Genomic DNA, 23,071 nt, shown 5'->3' with positions numbered 1-23,071 from the left:
AGGAATAGTTCAGGGGAGGGTGTTCCTGGCAGAGGTGCCTGTGCAAACAGTCTCAGGTAGGAAGGTAAGACGCCACTGTGACCAGAGCTCAGAATGAAGCGAGGGCTTCTGCTTGCTCTGAGCTAGCCAAGTGTCCGGTGCCATGTCGGGTATTTTACATGGATCCTTATTAAAGCCCCATGAGATTGCTACATTTATAGAGAGGTAGAGTCACCTGCCAAAATCACACAGCAATCCCAAGAAGCAAGTACAGATTAGCAGATTCCAGGGACCTTGATGTCCACACTCTTAATCCCTCTACTCCCCAGCAGAGAGCAAGGGCCAAGCAGATGCTAGCAGAAAAATCTGGGAGAGGGGCCAGGCACAGTAACTCACGCCTATAATCCCAGCACTTTGGGAGGCCGACGCAGGCAGGTCACCTGTCAGGAGTTCAAGACCAGCCTGGCCAACGTGGTGAAACCCCACCTCCATTAAAAATACAAAAATTTGAGGGCCGGGGGCAGTGGCTCACGCCTGTAATCCCAGCACTTTGGGAGGCCGAGGTGGGTGGATCACAAGGTCAGGAGTTCAAGACCGGCCTGGCTAAGATGGTGAAACCCCGTCTCTACTAAAAATACAAAAATTAGCTGGACATGGTAGTGTGTGCCTATAATCTCAGCTACTCAGGAGGCTGAGGCAGGGAACTGCTTGAACCCAGGAGGTGGAGGTTGCAGTGAGCCAAAATCATGCCACTGTGCTCCAGCCTGGGTGACAGAGCAAGATTCTGTCTCAAAAAAAAAAAAAAAAAAAAAAAAAAAAAAAAAAAATTGGCCAGGTGCAGTGGCTTACACCTGTAATCCCAGCATTTTTGGAAGCTGAGGTGGGTGGATTGCCTGAGGTCAGGAGTTCCAGATCATCCTGGCCAACACAGTGAAACCCCATCTCTACCAAAAATACAAAAATTAGCTGGGTGTGATGGCACACACCTGGAATCCCAGCTATTCAGGAGGCTGAGGCAGGAGAATCACTGAACCCGGGAGGCGGAGGTTTCAGTGAGCCCAGATCACGCTACTGCATTCCAGCCTGGGTGACAGAGCAAGACTCCATCTCGAAAAAACAATAATAATTCAAAAATTAGCCAAGCATGATGACACACACCTGTAATTCCAGCTATTTGGGAGGCTGAGGCTGGAGAATCGCTTGAACACAGGAGGCAGAGATTGCAATGAGCTGAGATCTCGCCACTGCACTCCGGCCTGGGTGACAGGACCAGACTCTGTCTCAAAAAAGAAAAAGAAAAGAAAATTCTGGGGACGGGACCAGGTAGAGACAGGGCTTCCATGCACTGGGAAGCACTGAACCAGTCCCCAGGCCTCTTGGTCCACATCTAGGCCCCGGCTTTCCTGGGTGCTGTGGACACCATCTGCACCTGCTGCGGCTGTCAAGAGCAGACACTGCGACCGGAGGCCTTGGTGTCGCAGAGCAAGAGACCCAGCTTCGAGCGTCACAGCCCCCCTTCAGCAAGTCACCTGGCTTCTCTGAGCCTCAGTTTCCTCATGTGTGAAAATGCGCTGGACCCAAGCCAGCCCTCAGGGAATGCCGTGAGGATGCCGGGAACCCAGTCCCGAGCGTGGGCTTTGTAGCCTGGAAGGTGCCACCCCCACCTCTGGGACGATCCAGGTTTCTTAGGCCCTGGACAGGAACTTGGGGGAACAGTTGAAGACTCCGGAGCGGAAGGAAGCCAGGTGCTCACGGCGGGAGGGCAGGGAGAGAACCGAGTGCCAGGCAGAGGGACCTGCGCCTTCCTCGCCTTTGAGTGGCTGGGGAATTGGTGTGTGTTTTGTCCCCGAAAAAGCCGTTCGCCAACAATGTGTGTCTCAAACGATCGTGGTCACCAGGTCCACCAGGAAGCACACCCAGGATTACATGTGAGAGGATGTTGGAGCAGAAAAGGAGTGCAGGAGCCGGGCGCGGTGGCTCAAGCCTGTAATCCCAGCACTTTGGGAGGCCGAGGCGGGTGGATCACGAGGTCGAGAGATCGAGACCATCCAGGTCAACATGGTGAAACCCCGTCTCTACTAAAAATACAAAAAATTAGCTGGGCATGGTGGCGCGTGCCTATAATCCCAGCTACTCAGGAGGCTGAGGCAGGAGAATTGCCTGAACCCAGGAGGTGGAGGTTGCGGTGAGCCGAGATCGCGCCATTGCACTCCAGCCTGGGTAACAAGAGCGAAACTCCGTCTCAAAAAAAAAAAAAAAAAAAAAGGAGTGCAGGGAGCGGACGGGTTGGGAGGGCGCGCGGAGAAGCGGGGCAGCTGCCTGGGAGCATATCGGGACTCCACACGGCCTGCGGAAGCACTGGACGAGGTCATGGGCGAGTCCTCACTCCAAAGTCGGCCCTCAGAGCAGCCCTGCTTCGGTATCCCCACTGCACACAGGCATGGTTGGCAGGGGCCATGGGAAGGTTGATCTCAGAGCAGCCAGACCCTTGCTCAGTGCCCCTCACTGTAGTTGGAGGTCTGCAAGGCACAGCCTCAGAGTGCCACAGATGGCATTATAGAGTCAAGAAAATGCAATGAAGCCAGGGCAACATGGTGAGACCTGTCTCTACAAAATATCACAAAAATTGGCTAGACATGGTGGTGCACACCCTTGATCCCAGTTACTCGGAGGCTGAGGCAGGATAGCTTGAACAGAATCTCACTCTGTTGCTGAGACTGGGGTGCAGCGATGCAGTCTCCATTCTCTGCAGCCTCAACCGCCCATACTCAAGTGTTCCTCCCACCTCAGCCTCCTGAGTAACTGGGACCACAGGCATGTGCCACCACGCCCAGCTTATTTATTTATTTGTTTGTTTAATTAATTTATTTATTTATTGAGATAGAGTCTCGCTTTGTCACCCAGACTGCCATGCAGTGGCACCATCTCAGCTCACTGCAATCTCTGCCTCCTGGGTTCAAGTGATTCTCCTGCCTCAGCCTCCCAAGTAGCTGGGATTACAGGCATGTGAGCCATCATGCCCAGCTAATTTTTGTATTTTTAGTAGAGACAGGGTTTCACCACATTAGTCAGGCTGGTCTTGAACTCCTGATCTCAAGTGATCCACCCACCTTGGCCTCCCAAAGTGCTGGGATTACAGGCGTGAGCCACTGCGCCCAGACTACTGTTTTAATTTTTTTTGTAGAGATGAGATCTTGCCATGCAGGTCTTGAACTCCTGGGCTCAACTCACCTCGGCTTCCCAAATTGCTGACATCTGCCACTGCACCCAGCCAACCTTTTTTTTTTTTTTTGAGACAGTCTTGCTCTGTTGCCCAGGCTGGGGTACAGTGGTACGATCTCAGCTTATCTCAATCTCCACCTCCCAGGTTAAAGCAATTCTCCTGCCTCAGCCTCCCAAGTAGTTGGGATTACAGGTATGTGCCACCATGCCTGGCTAATCTTTTTGTATTTTTAGTAGAGATGGGGTTTCACCATGTTAGTCAGGCTGGTCTTGAACTCCTGACCTGAAATGATCCACCCTCCTTAGCCTCCCAAAGTGCTGGGAGATTACTGGCGTGAACCACCGTACCCGGCCCAGCCAACTATTATTATTGTTAGTATTATTCCCAGCTGGGCAGGACATCCACACCCTGGAGATAGCAGGTGCTCCCCTGAGCGAGTGTCTGGACAAGGCTGCTCCCTCGTAGAGCAGAAAGTCCACACTACTTCCCGTAAGCCAGCAGGGTGATTCCAGTGGCTCCTGTGGGACCTGCCAGGCCCTGCAGCCACAGCCTGGGTGTCCCCATCCATCAGGCCCTTACCATCCCTGTCTTTCTCTCCCTGCACAGACCCCGTACCTGTGTTTGAGGCGGCGCGCAGCCTAGACGACAGACTGCAGCCCCCCAGCTTTGAGCCCAGCGGGCAGCCCCGGCAAGACCTCCACACTTCGTGGAAGAGGAACCCCGAGCTCCTGAGCCCCAAAGGTACTGATAAGGCCTTCTCAGAGCATCTGCAATAAACAACCAGGCTGCAGATCTTCAGAGCCAAACTCGGCCACCCTTGTTGGGGCGTGGCTAGGGCAGGGAACTGGGCAGGTGAAAGACTTCGGTAACCATTTAATTCCTGGCACTGGAAATGCAGTTGAGAGTAAAAGAAAAATCCTGCCCCTGTGGTGATGATCTTCTAGAAGAGGAGATTGTCGTGAACAAGTTAGTAAGACACACAGTGTGGCAGGTAGAGAGAGAAGTCAAGAGACCCGCTCAGGTTCCCACCCTCCATGGCCAGCCCCAAAGCACCCTCTGCCCCATGATGAATTCAACACCAAAAGCACCCATCAGTCCCTGGGATGAGTCCCCACGGGGCCTGCCAAGGTGGGCGTGGTGCAGGTGAGGCCAGTGATGGCCAAGCGTCCACATGTGTGCCCTCCGCAGCTGCGGGGGGAGATAACCTGGCAGTTCTTCAGTAAAGGAAACAGTCTCACCACATGACCCGCAGGGCCGCTGCTAGGTGTGGACCCCGGAGAATGAAAACAAGAGCTCAAAACAGTGTACACAAATGTCCATGGCAGCATTACTCACAACAACAAAAGCAGAAGCAACTCCAGTGGCCCGCAACAGCTGAATAGAGAAACCAAATAGCCGTAGAATGGAATATTACTAAGCCACGAAAAGGAAGGACACACCGATCCATGCTACAACATGGATGAACTTTGAAAACATGACGCAGGCCGGGTGCGGTGGCTCATGTGTGGAATCCAGCACTTTGGGAGGCCGAGGTGGGTGGATCACAAGGTCAGGATTTTGAGACCAGCCTGGCCAACATGGTGAAATCCCATCTCTACTAAAAATAAAAAAATTCGCCAGGCATGGTGGCGTGTACCTGTAATCCCAGCTTTTTGGGAGACTGGGGCAGAAGAATTGCTTGAACCCGAGAGCGGAGATTGCAGTGAGCCAAGATCGCGCCATTGCACTCCAGCTTGGGTGACAGAGCAAGACTCTGTCCACCGAAAAAAGAAGAAAGAAAGAGAAATGTGGTGGTGAGCGAAAGGTGCCAGACACGAAAGGCCGTGTCACATACAATTCTTTTATGTCACGTCAAAACAGGCAAATCTGTAGAGACAGAAGGGAGAATGGTATTGCCGAGGGCTGGAGGAAGGGGTGTGGCTGGTATGGAGAGCTGTTTAATGGGGACACCGGGTTTCCTTTTGGGGCAGTGACCGTGTTCTGGAATTAGTGGTGATGGCTTCACAGAATCATGACTATACTAAATGTCACTATAAAATGGTGGTCAAAATAGTGAATTTTTGCCAGGCACAGTGGTTCACCGCTGTAATCCCAGCACTTTGGGAGGCTGAGACAGGCAGATCACTTGAGGTCAGGAGTTCAAGACCAGTTTGGACAACATGGTGAAACCCCGTCTCTGCTAAACATACAAAATGTAGCCAGGCATGGTGGCGAGTACCTGTAATCCCAGCTACTCAGGAGGCTGAGGCAGGAAAATCGCTTGAATTCAGGAGGCGAAGGTTGTAGTGAGCTGAGATTGCGCCACTGCAGTCAGCTCCAGCCTGGGTGACAGCAAGACTCTGTCTCCAAAAAAAAAAAGTAAATTTTATGTGGTGTATCTTTTACCACAATTTTAAATATATAACGAAGCGGGCCACAGAGGCACGAGGAGGCAGAAGAAGCTCTGCGCGTGCTGACGCTGGCGTCACGGCGGAAATGACCTGCGTGCCGAGGACACGGGGCCCGCGGGGCTCCACAGCTGCGCGCTCTCCGAGGCCCAAGATGGGAAATTGATCGCAATCGATGATCGATCTGGTTTGCAGAAAGCCGCTCTGGCGTCACGTTGTTCTCTTGACGATGGGGGTTTTCCCTCTTTTTCTCCCTGCAGAGCAGCGAGAGGGGACGTCGCCTGCCGTGCCCACGCTGACCGAGGGAAGCCACCTCCCAGGCATTCCCGGGAAAGCCCTCCTGACAGAAACCTTGCTGCAGAGAAATGAGGCGGAGAAACAAAAGTGAGGCAGGGAGGGTGGGTGGAGGGAGGAGCAGGCAGGGCTGCTGCCACCCCGCCTGGCGGGGTCGTGGGCAGCGAGAGTCTCCTACCAGAATCGACATGCAGATTGGAGATGGAGATGAGGAAGGGCTGAGGGCTTTGGACTCCAGCCAGGTCTGGGTTCGAGTCCCACCACAGGAGCTCAGTGACCGGCCCCAGCAAGTCACATCATCCTCTGAGCCTCAGTTTCCCACCTGGTAAATGGGGCTAAGGGTAGTCCATTCCTCAGCATTCTCTAGAGAAGCAGAACTGGTAGGGTTTTTGAAATGATTAAGACATGCATTCCGAGGACTTCCCTTACGCAGTTATGGGAGCTGGCAATCTTTCTCTTTTTATTTTACAATAATGATAATGTTTTAGAGACAAGATCTTGCTCTGTCACCCAGGCTGTAGTGCAACAGCATAATTATAGCCCACTGCAGCCTGTAATCCCAGCACTTTGGGAGGCCAAGGCAGGAGGATTACTTGAGGCCAAGCGTTTAAGACCAGCCTGGGCGACAGAGCTGGAATGCAGTGGCAATCTCAGCTCACCACAACCTCCACCTCCCAAATTCAAGAAATTCTGGTGCCTCAGCCTCCTGAGTAGCTGGGATTACAGGCATGCACCACCACACCTGGCTAATTTTTATATTTTTAGCAGAGACAGGATTTCACCATGTTGGCCGGGCTGGTCTCAAAATCCTGACCTCAAGTGATCCTCCTGCCTTGGCCTCCCGAAGTGCTGAGATTATAGGTGTGAGTCCCTTTGCCCAGCCCCATACATACACACACACACATATATATATATATTTTTTTTCATTAGCCAAGCGTGGTGGCGTGCACTTACAGTCCCAGCTACATGGGAGGCTGAGGCAGAGCAGAGGATCACTTGAGCCCCAGGTGGTCGAGGCTGTAGTGAGCTATGATTGTGCCACTGTGCAACAGAGCAAGACCCTGTCTTTAAAAATAAAAGAAAACAGAAGAAATGTTACTCCCCCAGGCAGTATCAATAACTCACAATATGGAGGAACTGTTGAGGGCCGGGCACCCCACTGAGCATGCTTCACAGCACCCCCTGAGGCAGACCCTATCAGAAACCCCATCTTATAGATAAGGAAACTGAGGCCCAGAGAGGTTGCTTGCTACTATACATTTTTGCCCCTAAAAATCCTGGCAGAAACTGACAGGGGCAGCCATGCTAGGGCCCACGCAGGCAGTGGAGCAGCAGAACAGCCAGGTGCCTGAATGTCACATCTAAGGACTTGCAGAAAGACAGAGGTGCAGCTTACAGGGAATGGGCAAGGGCTGGAAAGCAGGATGGGGCTGCACTCGGGGGCCCCGGGCAAGGTCTGTCCCTGCAGCCAGCACGAGCAGGCCTCGTCTTTCCACAGGGGCCTTCAAGAAGTACAGATCACTTTGGCGGCCAGACTGGGGGAGGCAGAAGAGAAAATCAAAGTCCTACATTCAGGTATGTGTCGGCACCAAGTGGCCCGGACGGAGGACTGGAAGGAAGCGATATTGCTGTCAACGAGGGGACGTGGCTTGGGGTCTGTCACATCCAGGTGTTTTAGAATCAAGAGACTAAAAACGGAGTTTGGGAAGAAAAATCTTACCCAGTCGGGGTCAGAGCCTCTATGCCTGAGAAGCCACATTGCTGTGGAGGATTTGAGACAGAATCATTTCAGGTGGTGGCCAGGCATGGTGGCTCACATTTGTAATCCCGGCACTTTGGGAGGTTGAGGCGGGAGGATTGCTTGATCCCCAGAGTTCGAGACCAGCCTGGGCAACATGGCAAGACTCTGTCTCTAATTAATTAATTAATTTAATACAACCCCTGCAGGGGCCAAAACACCACCAAGCCACCGACTTAGGTGAAGCATTGAGGAGGAGTGAGGTCTGGGGCAAGCTGGAGAAATGAAGCCTCATCTAAAGAGACAGGCACTGTTTAGCACCAGCTGGGTACCACCCTGTGGCCTCTCCATTTTCCCAGAGAAATTAGAAATCTGGAATTGTATCGAAGGCGCTCATTCATTGTGACACATGAATCCGTTCGTTGTGTGGGTCTTCCCTGTCCCCTGCCTACCAGGTTGGAGCCTCGGGGTGGTCGAGCACATGGATAGACAGCCTTGCCCGGGTCCTGCAGTGACTTAAGAGTGTTGGGGACTTACACCCCAGGTCATGGCAGGCAGCACCACGCCTCTGCCCCCCTAGCCCGGCCTGGGTCCCATGGAGAGGACCTCATCCACCCTGCACTGCCCACCCCAGCCACTGCACGTCCCTCCCACCAGCCTGGAGCCCCTCTAGGGGCAGGAAGCTCACTCCCTGTCACCAGTGCTGACTGACAGAAGGGTCTCCCTCAGTACCCCAGCTCCACCTCCCTGGGACACCCAGCCCCTTCCCACTCGGCAGCGGGGCCTCACCCTGCCTCTGCTTTCTCCCAGCGCTAAAGGCCACGCAGGCAGAGCTGCTGGAGCTGCGGCGGAAATACGACGAGGAGGCGGCATCCAAGTAAGTGAGCTCTGCTGAGGTGTGCCTCCTCCCTCAGACCCTCCCAGACAGGCCTCCTCCCTCAAACCCTCCCAGACAGGCCTCCTCCCTCAAACCCTCCCAGACAGGCCTCCTCCCTCAAACCCTCCCAGACAGGCCTCCTCCCTCAAACCCTCCCAGACAGGCCTCCTCCCTCAAACCCTCCCAGACAGGCCTCCTCCCTCAGACCCTCCCAGACAGGCCTCCTCCTTCTGACCCTCCCAGACAGGCCTTCTCCCTCAAACCCTCCTAGACACGCCTCGACCCTCTGACCCTCCAGTATTTGCCTCCTCCCTCTGACCCTCCCAGGCACACTTCCACTTTCTGAGCCTCCCAGACATGCTTCCTCCCTCTGACCCTCCAGTATTTGCCCCCTCCCTCTAACGCTCCCAGACATACCTCCACCCTCTGACCCTCCCAAAAAGGCCTTCTCCCTCTGACCCTCCCAGATATACCTCCTCCCTCTGACCCTCCAGTACTTGCCTCCTCCTTCTGATCCTTCAGGACTTATATCCTCCTTCTGTCCCTCCAGACATGCCTCTTGCCTCTGACCTCTCAAATATGCCTCCTCTTTCTGACTCTTCTCCTTTCTCTGACTCTCTGCTGGAGGCCCCGCATTTCATTAAGCACCTCTCCTCCTCACCCCCAAAGGCACACGGCTGTCATTTGTTTTGCCACTCACACACTTCAGCCGTAAGTAATGTCCTGGGACCCAGGCTGAGCAAGGGGCTGCTTGGTGGGGTCCTCGCCCTTCGCCTGGCCTCCTGGGGCTGTCCCTGCTCCCCAGCTCCACACTCCAGTCCCTAGGGGCTGAGAGGCATTCACCTAAATTACTCTGGATTCAAGCATTTCTTTAGGCTTTAAGAAATCATTCATTCTGTAAACACTTATTGAGCACCTACTCTTTATCCAGTGCTGTTCTGGGTCCCTGGAGGAAACATGAGAACATGACCCTGTCCTCAGTCGAGGAGAGGAGACAAAAACTGATGTGCAGCGATGCATTTGTTCATTCACACATACTGAGCACTTACTGTATGCCCAGCACTGTTCTTGGCACATGGCAAATGCTACAAAGGGAAGAAGTGAGGGCAGCAGATAAGAATGTTCCATGGCTCGGGAACAGCCTGAGCCACGGAAGGCCCTGAGCATGCACGCAGCCCATGTGTGGCCTTGAGTCACCAAGTGCTCCGCACATGCCCCTGCGTCTCCCAGCCCCTGCTAACAGAGGGGAGGCCCATCCCAAGCCCCTCCATGCTGGCAGTCTGGAGGGGGCTGGGCAGCGCAGTAAACAAGTGACCACCGGGGACAGTGCAGGGGCCTCCCAGGAGAAAGTGTGATCTGGGGGTGGGGGGCGGGCGTTCTCTTGGGGAAGGGCATTCCAGGCGCCACTGGGACAAAGGCTTGGAGGTGGAGTTCAGAGAGCCACCCCCACGGGAGAGGGAGGCCGGTCTGCCCGGAGGAGGTGCGGTGCTGAGCCCTCTCCCTTTTCCCCGAAGCCTCGGCTCTTTTCTCCTCAGCCTGATTTCTCTCCAGTAGCAAGGCTGGAAGGGAGGGCCATCAGCTTCCCCTGGGTGCAGGCAGGGCCTGGGGGTGTCAGGAGGGGCAGGGCCTGGAGCCCACGGGAAGCCCTTCCTCAGGGCCTCGTCTTTGTGTCTCAGGGCAGATGAAGTCGGCCTGATCATGACCAACCTGGAGAAAGCTAATCAGGTGAGGAGGTACAGTTCCCACCATGGGTGCCAGAGGCTCCCTCTGCCTGGGGTTGGGGTCTCGGGCCAGACGAGGAGGAAGGGGCTGAGCTTCATCAATATGTATTCAACTGTGGGACCTGTGCCTGCCTAGTGAGGGGGCCGGGAGGAGTCTGAGCTGCTGGGGTGGGGCCGGGGTGGAGGTTAGGGGACCCAATACAGACACACTTGGAAATAGAGTGGTCCCGGCAGCAACAGGCAGGAAGGAGCACTGACCCAGACTGTGGGAGTCCAGGAAGACATCCTAGAGGAAGGGGTGTGAAGCTAAGACCTAAAGAATAAATGGCGGCCGGGCACGGTGGCTCAAGCCTGTAATCCCAGCACTTTGGGAGGCCGAGGCGGGTGGATCACAAGGTCAAGAGATCGAGACCATCCTGGTTAACGTGGTGAAACCCCGTCTCTACTAAAAATACAAAAAAAATTAGCTGGGCATGGTGGCGCGTACCTGTAATCCCAGCTACTCAGGAGGCTGAGGCAGGAGAATTGCCTGAACCCGGGAGGCGGACGTTGCGGTGAGCCGAGATCGCGCCATTGCACTCCAGCCTGGGTAACAAGAGCGAAACTCCGTCTCCAAAAAAAAAAAGAATAAATGGCAGCGTCTAGGCGCGGATTCTAAGTGGGGTTCCGTCATCCTGCCTTCCTCTGGCTTCAGAGGTGCTGCCATCTGGTGGGCAGAGTCGGGCAAGACTTTGAAAGGAGGGCAGCCACAGCCAGGGGGCTCCAGCCCGGGGTCTTGTGCACCCACCACGTCTGTCGCCCAGTGCATTGGTGTGATCACAGCTCACTGCAGCCTCAACTTCTGGCATTCAAACAACCCTCCTGCCTCAGCGCCCCAAGTAGCTAGGACTACAGGCACACACCCCCACACCTGGCTAATCTTTATATGTTTTGTAGAGATGTGGTTTTGTCATGTTGTCCAGGCTGATCTCTGGCTCCTGAGCTCAAGCAATCCACCCTCCTGGGCCTCCCAAAGCACTGGGATTACAGGAGTGAACCACTGTGCCCAGCCACCCCTTTGAAAAACAGAATGATAATGTGCTATGTATACCATCACGAGCCTTATGTTTTCCGTGTCTGTATCTTTGAGTCCCTTCCGCATCAGTATAGAAAGCAATTCTTGGCTGGGCGCAGTGGCTCACGCCTGTAATCCAAGCACTTTGGAGGCAAAGGTGGGCGGATCACCTGAGGTCGGGAGTTCAAGACCAGCCTGACCAACATGGTGAAACCCCGTTATAAAAAAAAAAAAAGAAAGAAAAGAAAAGAAAAAGAAAGCAATTCTTCCTCTGTTTTATGGCTGTGTGGTGTTCCTCGGCAGGGGGCACCATCGTCTCACGAAGGGGAGGGCAAACTTTCTGTAAAGAGAGAGTAAATATTTTCAGCTTTGCAATTCATACTGTCTCTGACACAGATTTTCAACTTTGCCATTTTAGCATGGAAGCAGACTATATAAGTGAATTCGCATGTCTGTGTTCCCATAAAACTTTATATGAATGGGCAGGGCTGCGCACAATGGCTCATGCCTCTAATCCCAACACTTTGGGAGGCCGAGGTGGGGTGATCAGTTGAGTCCAGGAGTTTGAGACCAGCTGGGCAACACAGACCCCATCTCTACAAAAAAATTTAAAAATTGATCGGTTGCGGTGGCTCACGCCTGTAATCCCAGCACTTTGGGAGGCCAAGCCTGGCAGATCACGAGGTCAGGAGATGGAGACCATCCTGGCTAACCCAGTGAAACCCTGTTTCTGCTAAAAATACAACAAATTAGCCAGGCGTGGTGGTGCACACCTGTAGTCCCAGCTACTCGGGTGGCTGAGGCAGGAGAATCACTTCAACCCAGGAGGCAGAGGTTGCAATGAGCTGAGATCGGGCCACTGCACTCCAGCCTGGACAACAGAGCAAGACTCCATCTCAAAAAAATTAAGCATAGTGGTGCGTGCCTGTGGTCCCAACTACTCAGGAGGCTGAGGTGGGAGAATCACCTGAGGCCAGGGAGATGGAGGCTGCAATGAGCTATGATCACACTACTGTATTCCAGCCTGAATGACAGAGTGAGACCCTGTCTCAAAAAAAATTAGTGATCGTAGAGTACTTGGAATAGGAAGCACTTCTAATAACGTTTCTTCTGAGTCCAAAACTAAAGCCCACACATTATAGAGAAGTATGGAGAAGAAAATAAATGTCACTGTATTAGGTTTTTAATCTCTGTATTTATTAATACTTTTTTTTTTTTGAGATAGAGTCTGGCACTATCCCCCAGGCTGGAGTGCAGTGGTGCGATCTCCACTCACTGCAGCCTCCACCTCCTGGGTTCAAGCGATTCTCCCACCTCAGCCTCCCAAGTAGCTGGAATTACAGGCGCCCACCACCACACCCAGGTAATTTTTTGTAGTTAGTAGAGACAGGGTTTCACCACATTGGTCAGGCTGCTCTCAAACTCCCAACCTCTGGTGATCCACCCGCCTCAGCCTCACAAAGTGCTGGGATTACAGGCGTGAGCCACCATGGTTGGCCTATTAATACTATTTTAATGAAGATGCTGGGATTCAGCAGGTCCACATTGCTGCTTACATAATAACCGCGCCAGTTTGCCCCGATTCTTGCTCCTGGGGTGAGAAATGAGAACTAGCTGTCATCCCACATGCACTTGGGTTTGTACTCCAGGCAAGGACCATCCCAATTCTGAATCTAAGAGGTTACATAGGAAAGGAACCTTTTGAGAGAGGGAGGGAAGGAATGTACCTCCCACACGTCATGTGGACAGAGAGACAAGGATCCTGACTTTTAGCCTTTGGAAGTAAACACAGTTCTCCAGGGGGAGGTAAGACTAGTAGCCTTTTTTTTTTTTTTTTCATTTCCTAGAGATAGGGTCTAGCTCTGTCACCCAGACTGGAGTGCAGTGGCAAGATCATAGCTCACTGCAGCCTCAAACTCCTGGGCTCAAGGGATCCTCCCAAGTAGCAAGGACTACAGGCTCACACCAACACACCCGCAATTTTTTTCCTTTTTTTTTAATCGAGTTTTGGTCTTGCTCTGTTGCCCAAGCTGATCTCAAACTCAAGGACTCCAGTGATCCTCTCACAGTGCTGGAATTGCAGGCGTGGGCCACCATGCCCAGCACCAACTAATCCCTTTAGAACCCAGCTTTACTGTTCAGTAAAGCTTTACTGCCTCCGTGATGTGGGTCTCACCCACCCTTGATGTCTAAACACATAACCCTCCAGGGAAGGGACCCTCTGGGGTTCTCAGTAGCTAATCAGTCATGAGTTGAATTTCCAAGGCTTATCCTTTAGTCGTGATCTCAGCTTTCAATCAGATAAGCTCAGAGAACCTTAACCGTACAGAAACATAAAAATACTTCCTTTCTAGTCCCACACACCAGAAAACTCTTCCTAAAACAAAACTGACTTGAGCCATTTCTGGAACAAGGCAAGATACCTATAAATAAATAATAAATTCAGATGTGAACCCGAATGTGTATGAGTCTCAATATGCATACATTGCGCATAGAACCCTGATTGTCAAGGTCATTATGTAGTTAAACATAATCACTGTGACCTGCATTTACCAGCCAAAGGCAGAAATACAGCCACAGCTCTTTTAATTTGTAAGTAATGGCTCAAGTGATATACCCTCATGATTTTAACAAAGTTAACCGAGTATTGATGCATTTATACGTACCAGGCACCAGGCGAAGATACCTACCAAACTGCATTTGGCCAAACCACTTCCTTTGCACAGCAACCCTATGAGATAGTTGCCTTTATAATCCCATTTTATTAATAGGGAAGCTGAGGCTGGGGAGATGAAACCTCTTGCCTAAGATCACACATCCAGAAAGTTCCAAAGTCAGGATGTGAGCCCAGATTTCTCTCCAGACCCATAAGGCTAAATGTGTTAACATTCAGGTGCTTCCTTCCAGGTAGAAATGTTTGAAGACTTAAGATCTACCAGCTGGGTGTGGTGGCTCATACCTGTAATCCCAGCACTTTGGGAGGCCAAGGTGGGAGGACTGCTTAAGCCTAGGAGTTCGAGACCAGCCTGGCCAACATGGCAAAACCCCATCTCTACTAAAAATACAAAAATTAGCCGGACCTTGTGGCGTATACCTGTAATCCCAGCTACTCAGGAGGCTGAGGTGGGAGAATTGCTTAAACCCAGGAGATAGAGGATATAGTGAGCCGAGATGACACCACTACACTCCAGCCTGGTCAACAGAGCAAGACTCTATCTTAAAAAGAAAGAAAAGAAAAAAGAAATCTGTCAGCTGGGCACAGTAGCTCATGCCTATAATCCCAGCACTTTGGGAAGCCAAGGCAAGTGGGTTGCTGGAGCCTAGGAGTTCAAGACCAGCCTAGCCAAGATGGCAAAACCCCATCTCTACTAAAACTACAAATATTAACCAGGCATGGTGGTGCACACCTGTAATCCCAGCTACTCAGGAGGCTGAGATGGGAGGGTCAGTTGAGCCCAGGAGTTGGACACTGCTGTGAGCCCTGATTGCACCACTGCACTCCAGCCTAGGTGACAGAGGGAGACCTTGTCTCAAAAAAAAAAAAAAAAAAAAAAAATCTACCATAGACCCAGTTTAGTGAACTGCTGCATTCTGATTTTAACCACTCAAAACCCCTTTGTGGTAGATGTTTTCATTGCCCCCCATTTTAAAAAGAGAATCTAAGCCTGGTGCGATGGCTCACGCCTGTAATACCAGCACCCTGGGAGGCTGAGGCGGGCAGATCACCTGAGGTCAGGAGTTCGAGAGCAGCCTGGCCAACATGGTGAAACCTCACCTCTGCTAAAAATACAAAAATTAGCTGGGCATGGTGGTGCACACCTGTAATCCCAGCTACTTGGGAGGCTGAGGCAGCAGAATCACCTGAACCCAGAAGGCAGCGGCTGCTGTGAGCCAAGATCATGCCACTGTACTCCAGCCTGGGTGACAGAGTGAGACCCCATCTCAAAAAAAAAAAGAAACTGAGACCCAGGGAGAGGACGTGACTGGCCGGGGCTGCAGTAACCTGTGGCCTGGGAAGGCCCCTCTGCAGATGCCACCTCAGACTCATTCCGTACCAGGTGGCATGAGAGCTGGGACAGCTCATGCCTTCGGACTAGCCAGGCCTGAAGTTAACGTGGCAGACAGAAGTATGTAGAAGTGTGTGAAAACCTGCCAGTCCCACCCAGACAGCCTCTCTCTCCCTGTCTTCATAAAGCAGGAATGTTCTGGCTCCTCTGGGGGTCCCAGGCACCGCATGAGAAGCCAGACCCTTCTCAGGGGGCATTTCTTCCTGTCCTCTCAGCTCAGGAGGAACCCCAGAGGCTGCTGTTTCTTGTCCCCAGCCCAGACAGGGCTCTGTGACTGGTCATCACAGCTCCAGGATGGGGTCCGGGACTAGGCAGGCAGGACCTGTGGCCTTCGGAGGACTGCCTCCCCCACCCCTGCCTGAGACGGTGGAGGGAGAAGGCAGAAGTGTGGAGCAGGTTCTGCGGTGGCCGAGCTCACCTCTCACCCACGCTGTCCCCTTCTCCCCAGCGAGCCGAGGCTGCCCAGCGGGAGGTGGAAAGTCTCCGGGAACAGCTGGCCTCTGTCAACAGCTCCATCCGTCTGGCTTGTTGCTCTCCCCAGGGGCCTAGTGGGGTAAGGATGGGGTCAGGGAAGTGAACAGGGAGGGCAGAGGGAAAGATCGGGAATGGCCGAGTTTGTGGGTTTCAGCAGGTGGTGGACACTTTGTGGTTGATTGCGTGCATCCATCTGAAACTGGGAGTATGAATGCATGTGGGTCTCTATGCATACAGTGAGCATAATCACTGTGACCTGCTACAGCAGCTGAGGATAAAAATACAGCTACTGTTCTTTACTTTTCAAGCCCAAGTTTCCATAGACCCTTTATTACCAGGAGGTCCAGTATCTTCCTTTGGAGGCCTCCCTTACCCCTAGTTGTCCAAGAATGCCAGGAACTTCCTCAGACCAAAGATCATTCTGATTGTCAGGTGCACCAGCAAAGACGCAGGGGAGAGTGAGTTTGAGGCAATACAGCAGCATGCCGTTTTTGTGGATGCCACCAGGTGTCACTGTTGAACCGTGGTCTTAGCAGCTTGGTGGCTACAAGGGATGGTGATGTTCCTGCCGGTTTTCAATCCCAAAACTGGGTGCTTTGGGGAGTGTGAGCCAGCCTGCATATCAGTAGGCAGTCGTTATCACCAGAACTGCAGTGGGGCCACATACCAAGATAAAGTTTAACATTCATCCTCAGCCATTGGTTTCCAAAGCATGCCGGGTGATTCTTGGGGGATTTCCCACCCCAGCTAAAACTGTGAAAAGCCAGTCTTTGGTGATCAACGCTGAGGTTCTTGTGTTAGGCTCGTTAATCAATTCATCTTTCTCCTTCCTGGTTCATGCCTCTTTGGGGTCCTGGTATCATTTCCTAACAAGAGACTTTCATCAAGGCCACCCCAGCCTACCCTTCTGTCCTATATTAGCAGTCTCCCTCTTGGCTCTCCAGAAAGCCTTGGGGTCATTGTGTGAATTGATCTTCCTCATTTCCAGATCTCTGCATATCAAGGGATGAGAGTCGTGATTCCTTAACATAATAGCAGGTCTCTTCCCTCTCCACCCATAAACCTGAACTCATGAGCCTAATTTTCACTTCTCCTGACACCCATATATACAGGCCCCGGTGTCTGTGTCTCTCTTTCTGTTTGAATGTTGGCATGTGCCTCTGTGAATGCGTTACTGTGTATGTGTGTCTCTACTTGTGACCTTTGGGAACCAACTGTATTCTTTTTTTTTTTTTTTTTTTTTTTTTTTGAGACGGAGTTTCGCTCTTGCTACCCAGGCTGGAGTGCAATGGCGCGATCTCGGCTCACCGCAACCTCCGTCTCCTGGGTTCAAGCAATTCTCCTGCCTCAGCCTCCCGAGTAGCTGGGATTACAGGCGTGAGCCACCGCACCAGGCCTGGGAACCGACTGTATTCTTAATCTGAGTATGCCTTAGTTTCCTCATCTGTATAAGTAACACCTGCTTTGTAGAGTTATTAAAAGAATTACATGAGTCAGGCATGGTGGCACATGCCTGTAGTCCCAGCCACTTAGGAGGCTGAGTCAAAAGATCACTTGAGCCCAGGAATTTGAGTCCAGCCTGGGCAACATAACAAGATTCTGTCTCTGAAAAAAAAATGGATTACACGTAAAATGCCTAAAATGGTACTTGGGTCATTGCATACGCTCACTAAGTATTTGATGCTACTATTGTAATTATCATTTCGTCTTCAGTGTGTCTGGGGTGCTCTTGCCCATGAGAGCATGTGGCTTCTTTCAGCACATGCATGCCTGTGTGTGATGACGTATCCTCGTGAGTGTGTCTCTTTGATGCGTGTGTGTTTGTGTGTGTGTATGTGTGTGTGAGTGCACGCATGCACACTCATATTTGGGGAAGTGTTACATGTGTTAGTGTGTGCTGTGGCTATAGGTATGTCCTTGGGTGTCAGCCTGGGTCTGTGCCCCAGGAGACTGTGTATGCGTCCGTGTGCCTGGGTGACGACGTAACACAGAGAGAGTGAACACAGGAGAGAGAGGCTGTGTGGAGAGTTGGAGAGGAATTCGCCAATGCTTCTTAATTAACCCCCGTGGAACCCGGCAAATGCCTGTGCTAATCAGCCCCAGGGAACTTTGCTGGTTTGTGGGGGGTGTGCTTTTCTGAGCACAACAGTGGCACTCGATGCTAATTAATTTAATGTATTAATGGCATCCGCTTCCTGTTTTAATTGGCATTTATCTCCATGGAAGAAAGCTGGGGCTGGGGTTTTTTGTTTGTTGTTGTTGTTTTTTCTTTTTTTGTAATGCTTCTTAGATTTATTGTAACTCAGCCTGACAACAGCCTGACTTAAGCAACCTCTCCATCTTCATCCAGGACAGATGGGCCATGTCCTAAAATCTGGAGAAGCTGTGGGTCTTGGGGCTATCAGCAAATTAGGAGGAGGAAAGAGCCACCCATAACCTGGCCTGTGGCTCCAAAGTGTCAAGTCTAATCTGAATCCTGAATGTCCCATTGCCTAGAACAGGTTCATTCCCCTGGGGTAGGAGCCAGACCGACCTGAGTAAGAAACTCAGACATTTGCCTGTGCTGCTTCCTCTGCTGTGAGTGCCCAATCCCCAGCCCCAGCTGACTACTTCCTTCAGTGGGGACTGTTCTTTTTTAGTAAATCATTTAATTGCAATATAACTTAATACATAAAGAAAAGCATCCTGGTCGTAAGTGTACAGCACTTTGAATTTTTCAACATAAACACACCCCATACCATCATCCTGATCAACAAATTTGCATTCTGCTTGGCATTCAGGGGCGGGGAAGCCAGACCCATGGACCCATCCCCCACCTCTCAGCCCCTCAGAGCCCCGTTTGCCTGCAGGATAAGGTGAACTTTGCTTTGTGCTCGGGGCCTCGGCTGGAGGCTGCGCTGGCCTCCAAGGACAGGGAGATCCTGCGGCTGCTGAAGGACGTGCAGCACCTGCAGAGCTCGCTGCAGGAGCTGGAGGAGGCGTCCGCCAACCAGATCGCAGACCTGGAGCGGCAGCTCACGGCCAAGTCCGAGGCCATAGAGGTGGGTCCTGGGGAGGAGGCCGGCGGGCAGGTGGCCCCAGGCACAAGCACACAGACCAGCCTCACCATCTTTCTTTGCTCTTCTAGAAGCTGGAAGAGAAGCTCCAGGCCCAGTCTGACTATGAGGAAATTAAAACAGAGCTGAGGTACCTTGTGGGGTGGGGCTCCACAGACCCCCAGCACTCTTCCCTGGCCGGGAATGCTTGGCAAAGTTCATCAATTTCCTCCCTCCTACTAAACCCCATTCTTCTCTCCACTAACACTGTGGATATCAAACCTTAACCATCCTCAGGCTGCCTGTAATCCCAACACTTTGGGAGGCCAAGGCAGGAGGATCACTTGAGCTCAGGAGATAGAGACCACCCTGGGCAACAGTGGGGAAACCTCGATCTGTATGAGAAAAAAAAAAAAAAACAATTTTAATTAGCCAGGAGTGGTAGTGGTGTGTGCTGTATTCCTAGACACTCAAGAGGCTGATGTGGGTGGATAGCTCGAGCCTGGGAGGTCTAGGCTGCAGTGAGCTGTGGTTGTACCAGTGCACTGCAGGCTGGGCAGCACAGCAAGATCCTGTCTTCAAAACAAAACAAAATTCAACCATCTTACTTCCTTTTCCATCAAGAGCTGCCTTGCCTATACAGGCAGATCGCCTGAGGTCAGGAGTTCGAGACCAGCCTGGCCAACATGGCAAAACCCCATCTCTACAAAAAATAGATAAATTGGCTGGGCACTGTTGCTCACACCTGTAATCTCAGCACTTTGGGAGGCCAAAGTGGGTAGTTCACCTGAGGTCGGGAGTTCGAGACCAGCCCAACCAACGTGTAGAAATCCCCTCTCCACTAAAAATACAGAATTATCTGGGCATGGTGATGCTTGCAATCCCAGCTACTCGGGAGGCTGAGGCAGGAGAATTGCTTGAACCCGGGAGATGGAGGTTGCTGGTCTCTGGCCAGCAGAGATCACGCCATTGCATTCCAGCCTGGGCAACAGGAGCGAAACTTCATCTCAAAAAATAAATAAATAAATAAATAAATAATGCAGCCCGGGTGTGGTGGCTCACACCTGTAATCCCTGCACTTTGGGGGGCCAAGACGGGTGGATCACGAGGTCAAGAGATCGAGACCATCCTGGCCAACATGGTGAAACCCCGTCTCTACTAAAAAAAATACAAAAATTAGCTGGGCATGTTGGCGCTCACCTATAGTCCCAGCTACTCGGGAGGCTGAGGCAGGAGAATTGCTTGAACCCAGGAGGCGGAGATTGCAGTGAGCCAAGATTGCGCCACTGCACTCCAGCTTGGTGCCTGGCAACAGAACAAGACTCTGTTTCAAAAAAAAAAAAAAATTAGCCAGCTGTGGCGGTCCTCACCTGCAGTCCCAGCTACTTGGGAGGCTGAGGTAGGAGAATCGCTTGAACCCAGAAGATGGAGATCATGCCACTGCCCTCCAGCCTGGGTAACAGAGTGAGACTCAGTCTCAAAAAAATAAAAAATAAAAAATCTGCCTATAGACCATACAAGGGACCTTATTATGGACATGGTGTGGGCGTGGTGACTGGGAGGTGATTGGTTAGCCCACCAAAGTCAAGCCGGCCAGAACGGGGTCGGTTGAGGCAGCCCTCCGGGTCCCACTGCTGTTAATGAGCCAGCTGCCTCAGGCCTGGGTTGCAATGAGTCTGGAAATACATGGGGTTCCAGGGAACGGAGCACTCATTCCCAGGCAGGGAAGTAAGCCGGGTCAGTGCCTCTCGCAAGACGTCTCCTCCAGCCCAGGGGCTGGCTGACCTCAGACCCTCTCCACTTGTCCGGCAGCATCCTGAAAGCCATGAAGCTGGCCTCCAGCACCTGCAGCCTGCCCCAGGTAAGTGACCCTGCCACTGACCCTGCAGGGCGGGCTGCCCCAGTGAGTCTCCCACCCACCAGGCACCCTCTCAACCTGCCTCTTGTCTCGTAGGGCATGGCCAAGCCCGAAGACTCGCTGCTTATTGCAAAGGAGGCCTTCTTCCCTGCGCCGAAATTCCTTCTGGAGAAGCCCAGCCTCCTGGCCAGCCCTGGTAGGGGAGGAGGATGCCCTGGGGGCTGAGGGCTGGGCTGGGGGCTGCCTGTGGTTCTCTGGCCTTCTCGTGCCCAAGGACCCTTGCCTTCCATGCAGGCAGGAGGGCAACCGAACAAGCAGCTGTGCCTTTGGATGTGGCACCCGAGGTGTGCCTGTCCTGCAGGGCGTCCACACGCACCCACGTCACAGTTGAGGTCACACGGCTGGCTCTGGCCCTTCCAAGGCCCCCCCTAGAGGGCTCCACTCCCCCTGAAGTTTCTTGAGCTGCAGGGGCTTTCATGAAGAGGTCACGGGGGACAAGTAGGGCGTTCTCAGTGTACCCCTCTCAGCCACTCGCTGACCTTTGTTTCTTTGAGACTGACTCTTGCTCTGTCACCAGGCTGAAGTGCAGTGGCATGGTCTCAGCTCACTGCAGCCTCAGCCTCCTGGATTCAAACAGTTCTCCTGCCTCAGCCTCCTGAGTAGCTAGGATTACAGGCACCCACCACCACACCCGGCTAATTTTTATATTTTTAGTAGAGACAGGGTTTCACCATGTTGGCCAGGCTGGTCTCAAACTCCTGACCTCAGGTGATCTGCCTCCCTCAGCCTCCCAAAGTGCTGGGATTACAGGCATGAACCACTATGCCTGGCCGCCCGCTGACCTTTTAGTCTTGTGACCCCAGGCAGGACTCTGTGCTGCCTCTGTTTCATCATCCATAAAATGGGTGCAACCCTGGGGTCCACTCGATGGTGCCACGCAGGTCTAGTGAGCCAGCTCCAGGGTGGCTGCCCAGCAAGGGGCCATCTGCAGGTGGTGGCAAGTTTGACTTCCCACCCCAGGGCGAGGTGCTGGGTCATGGCAAGTTCTCAGGGGATGCTCTTGGCGATGGGGGTGGTGCATTCCCCAGAACTGGCATTTGGACGGGGCCTGGAAGAGTGGGGGTTGGAGAATGGAGGGGTAGGCAGAAACAGCCAAGGTGGGCGCTTCCAGCTGCTGGCCGCCAGCTCCCCACCACCCTTCCCCGTCCCTCCTTCCCTTCCCGGCTTCCTCTGTTTCTGACTTTCTGTCTCTGTGTGTCTCTGTCTGTCACTGCTTCTCTCCCGCTTCCTCCTCGCCCCTCTCTCTCATGTGGTTTCTCTCTCTGTCTCTCATCTCCTTATCTCTCTCTGTCTCTCACATGCGGTCTCTCTGTCTCCCTCTCCGCCTCTCTCTCTCTGCCTCTCTCGTGTGATTTCTCTCTTTCTCTTTCTCAATCTCTCTATCTGTCTCTCTCCCCCTCTGGTTCTTTTTCTCCGTGTCTCTCTGCCCTCATCATCATCTTCCCCGTCTGTCTGTGTGTCCATCTGTCTGTCTGTCTGGGTGTTGTAGAGGAGGACCCGTCAGAGGACGATTCCATCAAGGACTCACTGGGCACGGAGCAGTCCTACCCCTCCCCTCAACAGCTCCCACCTCCACCGGGGCCTGAAGACCCCCTGTCCCCCAGCCCTGGGCAGCCCCTGCTGGGCCCCAGCTTGGGACCCGACGGCCCTCGGACTTTCTCGCTGTCCCCCTTCCCCAGCCTGGCATCAGGGGAGAGACTAATGATGCCCCCAGCCACTTTCAAGGGAGAGGCGGGCGGCCTGCTGGTGTTCCCCCCAGCCTTCTATGGCACCAAGCCCCCCACAGCCCCTGCCACCCCAGCCCCTGGCCCTGAGCCACCAGGGGGTCCTGAGCCCACGGATGGTGGTGGGGGCGGAGCAGCGGGGCCCGGGGCGGAGGAGGAGCAGCTGGACACGGCGGAGATCGCCTTCCAGGTGAAGGAGCAGCTGCTGAAACACAACATCGGGCAGCGGGTGTTTGGCCACTATGTGCTGGGGCTGTCCCAGGGCTCAGTCAGCGAGATCCTAGCCCGGCCCAAGCCCTGGCGTAAGCTCACGGTGAAGGGCAAGGAGCCCTTCATCAAGATGAAGCAGTTCCTGTCGGACGAGCAGAATGTGCTGGCACTCAGGACCATCCAGGTGCGGCAGCGAGGTGAGTGCCCAAGAGGACCGGTCCCCACGGCATAGGGACTGTGCTGGCCACCATGCCAGGACCAGGGCATTAGGGCTGGGGCTAAGGGCACAAGTTCTGGATTCAAAGTTCAGCTCTGCCACCACCTGGCTGTGTGACCCCAGGCAAGTGACTTTGCCTCTCTGTGCCTCGGT

At 53.1% G+C, this 23,071-nt stretch overlaps 1 protein-coding gene across 7 annotated transcripts in view; it reads left to right on the top strand.

Moving 5' to 3' along the window:
* Window positions 1–23,071, top strand: part of CUX2 (cut like homeobox 2) — a 314,909-nt gene that overhangs the window by 255,864 nt on the left and 35,974 nt on the right. For all 7 annotated transcript variants that reach the window (XM_039472472.2, XM_039472474.2, XM_074402234.1 and 4 more), the window contains 11 exons: window positions 3,809–3,943; window positions 5,850–5,973; window positions 7,382–7,458; window positions 8,432–8,498; window positions 10,175–10,223; window positions 15,789–15,893; window positions 18,664–18,855; window positions 18,942–19,000; window positions 20,662–20,710; window positions 20,804–20,903; window positions 22,257–22,898. In XM_039472472.2, the coding sequence (XP_039328406.2) occupies window positions 3,809–3,943; window positions 5,850–5,973; window positions 7,382–7,458; window positions 8,432–8,498; window positions 10,175–10,223; window positions 15,789–15,893; window positions 18,664–18,855; window positions 18,942–19,000; window positions 20,662–20,710; window positions 20,804–20,903; window positions 22,257–22,898 (1,599 nt within the window). The remainder of the gene's footprint in view (window positions 1–3,808; window positions 3,944–5,849; window positions 5,974–7,381; window positions 7,459–8,431; window positions 8,499–10,174; window positions 10,224–15,788; window positions 15,894–18,663; window positions 18,856–18,941; window positions 19,001–20,661; window positions 20,711–20,803; window positions 20,904–22,256; window positions 22,899–23,071) is intronic.

Source organism: Saimiri boliviensis, chromosome 7 (genome assembly GCF_048565385.1).
Source record: "Saimiri boliviensis isolate mSaiBol1 chromosome 7, mSaiBol1.pri, whole genome shotgun sequence".
Taxonomy (NCBI): Eukaryota; Metazoa; Chordata; class Mammalia; order Primates; family Cebidae; genus Saimiri; species Saimiri boliviensis.
This window is presented reverse-complemented; position numbering and strand designations above follow the sequence as displayed.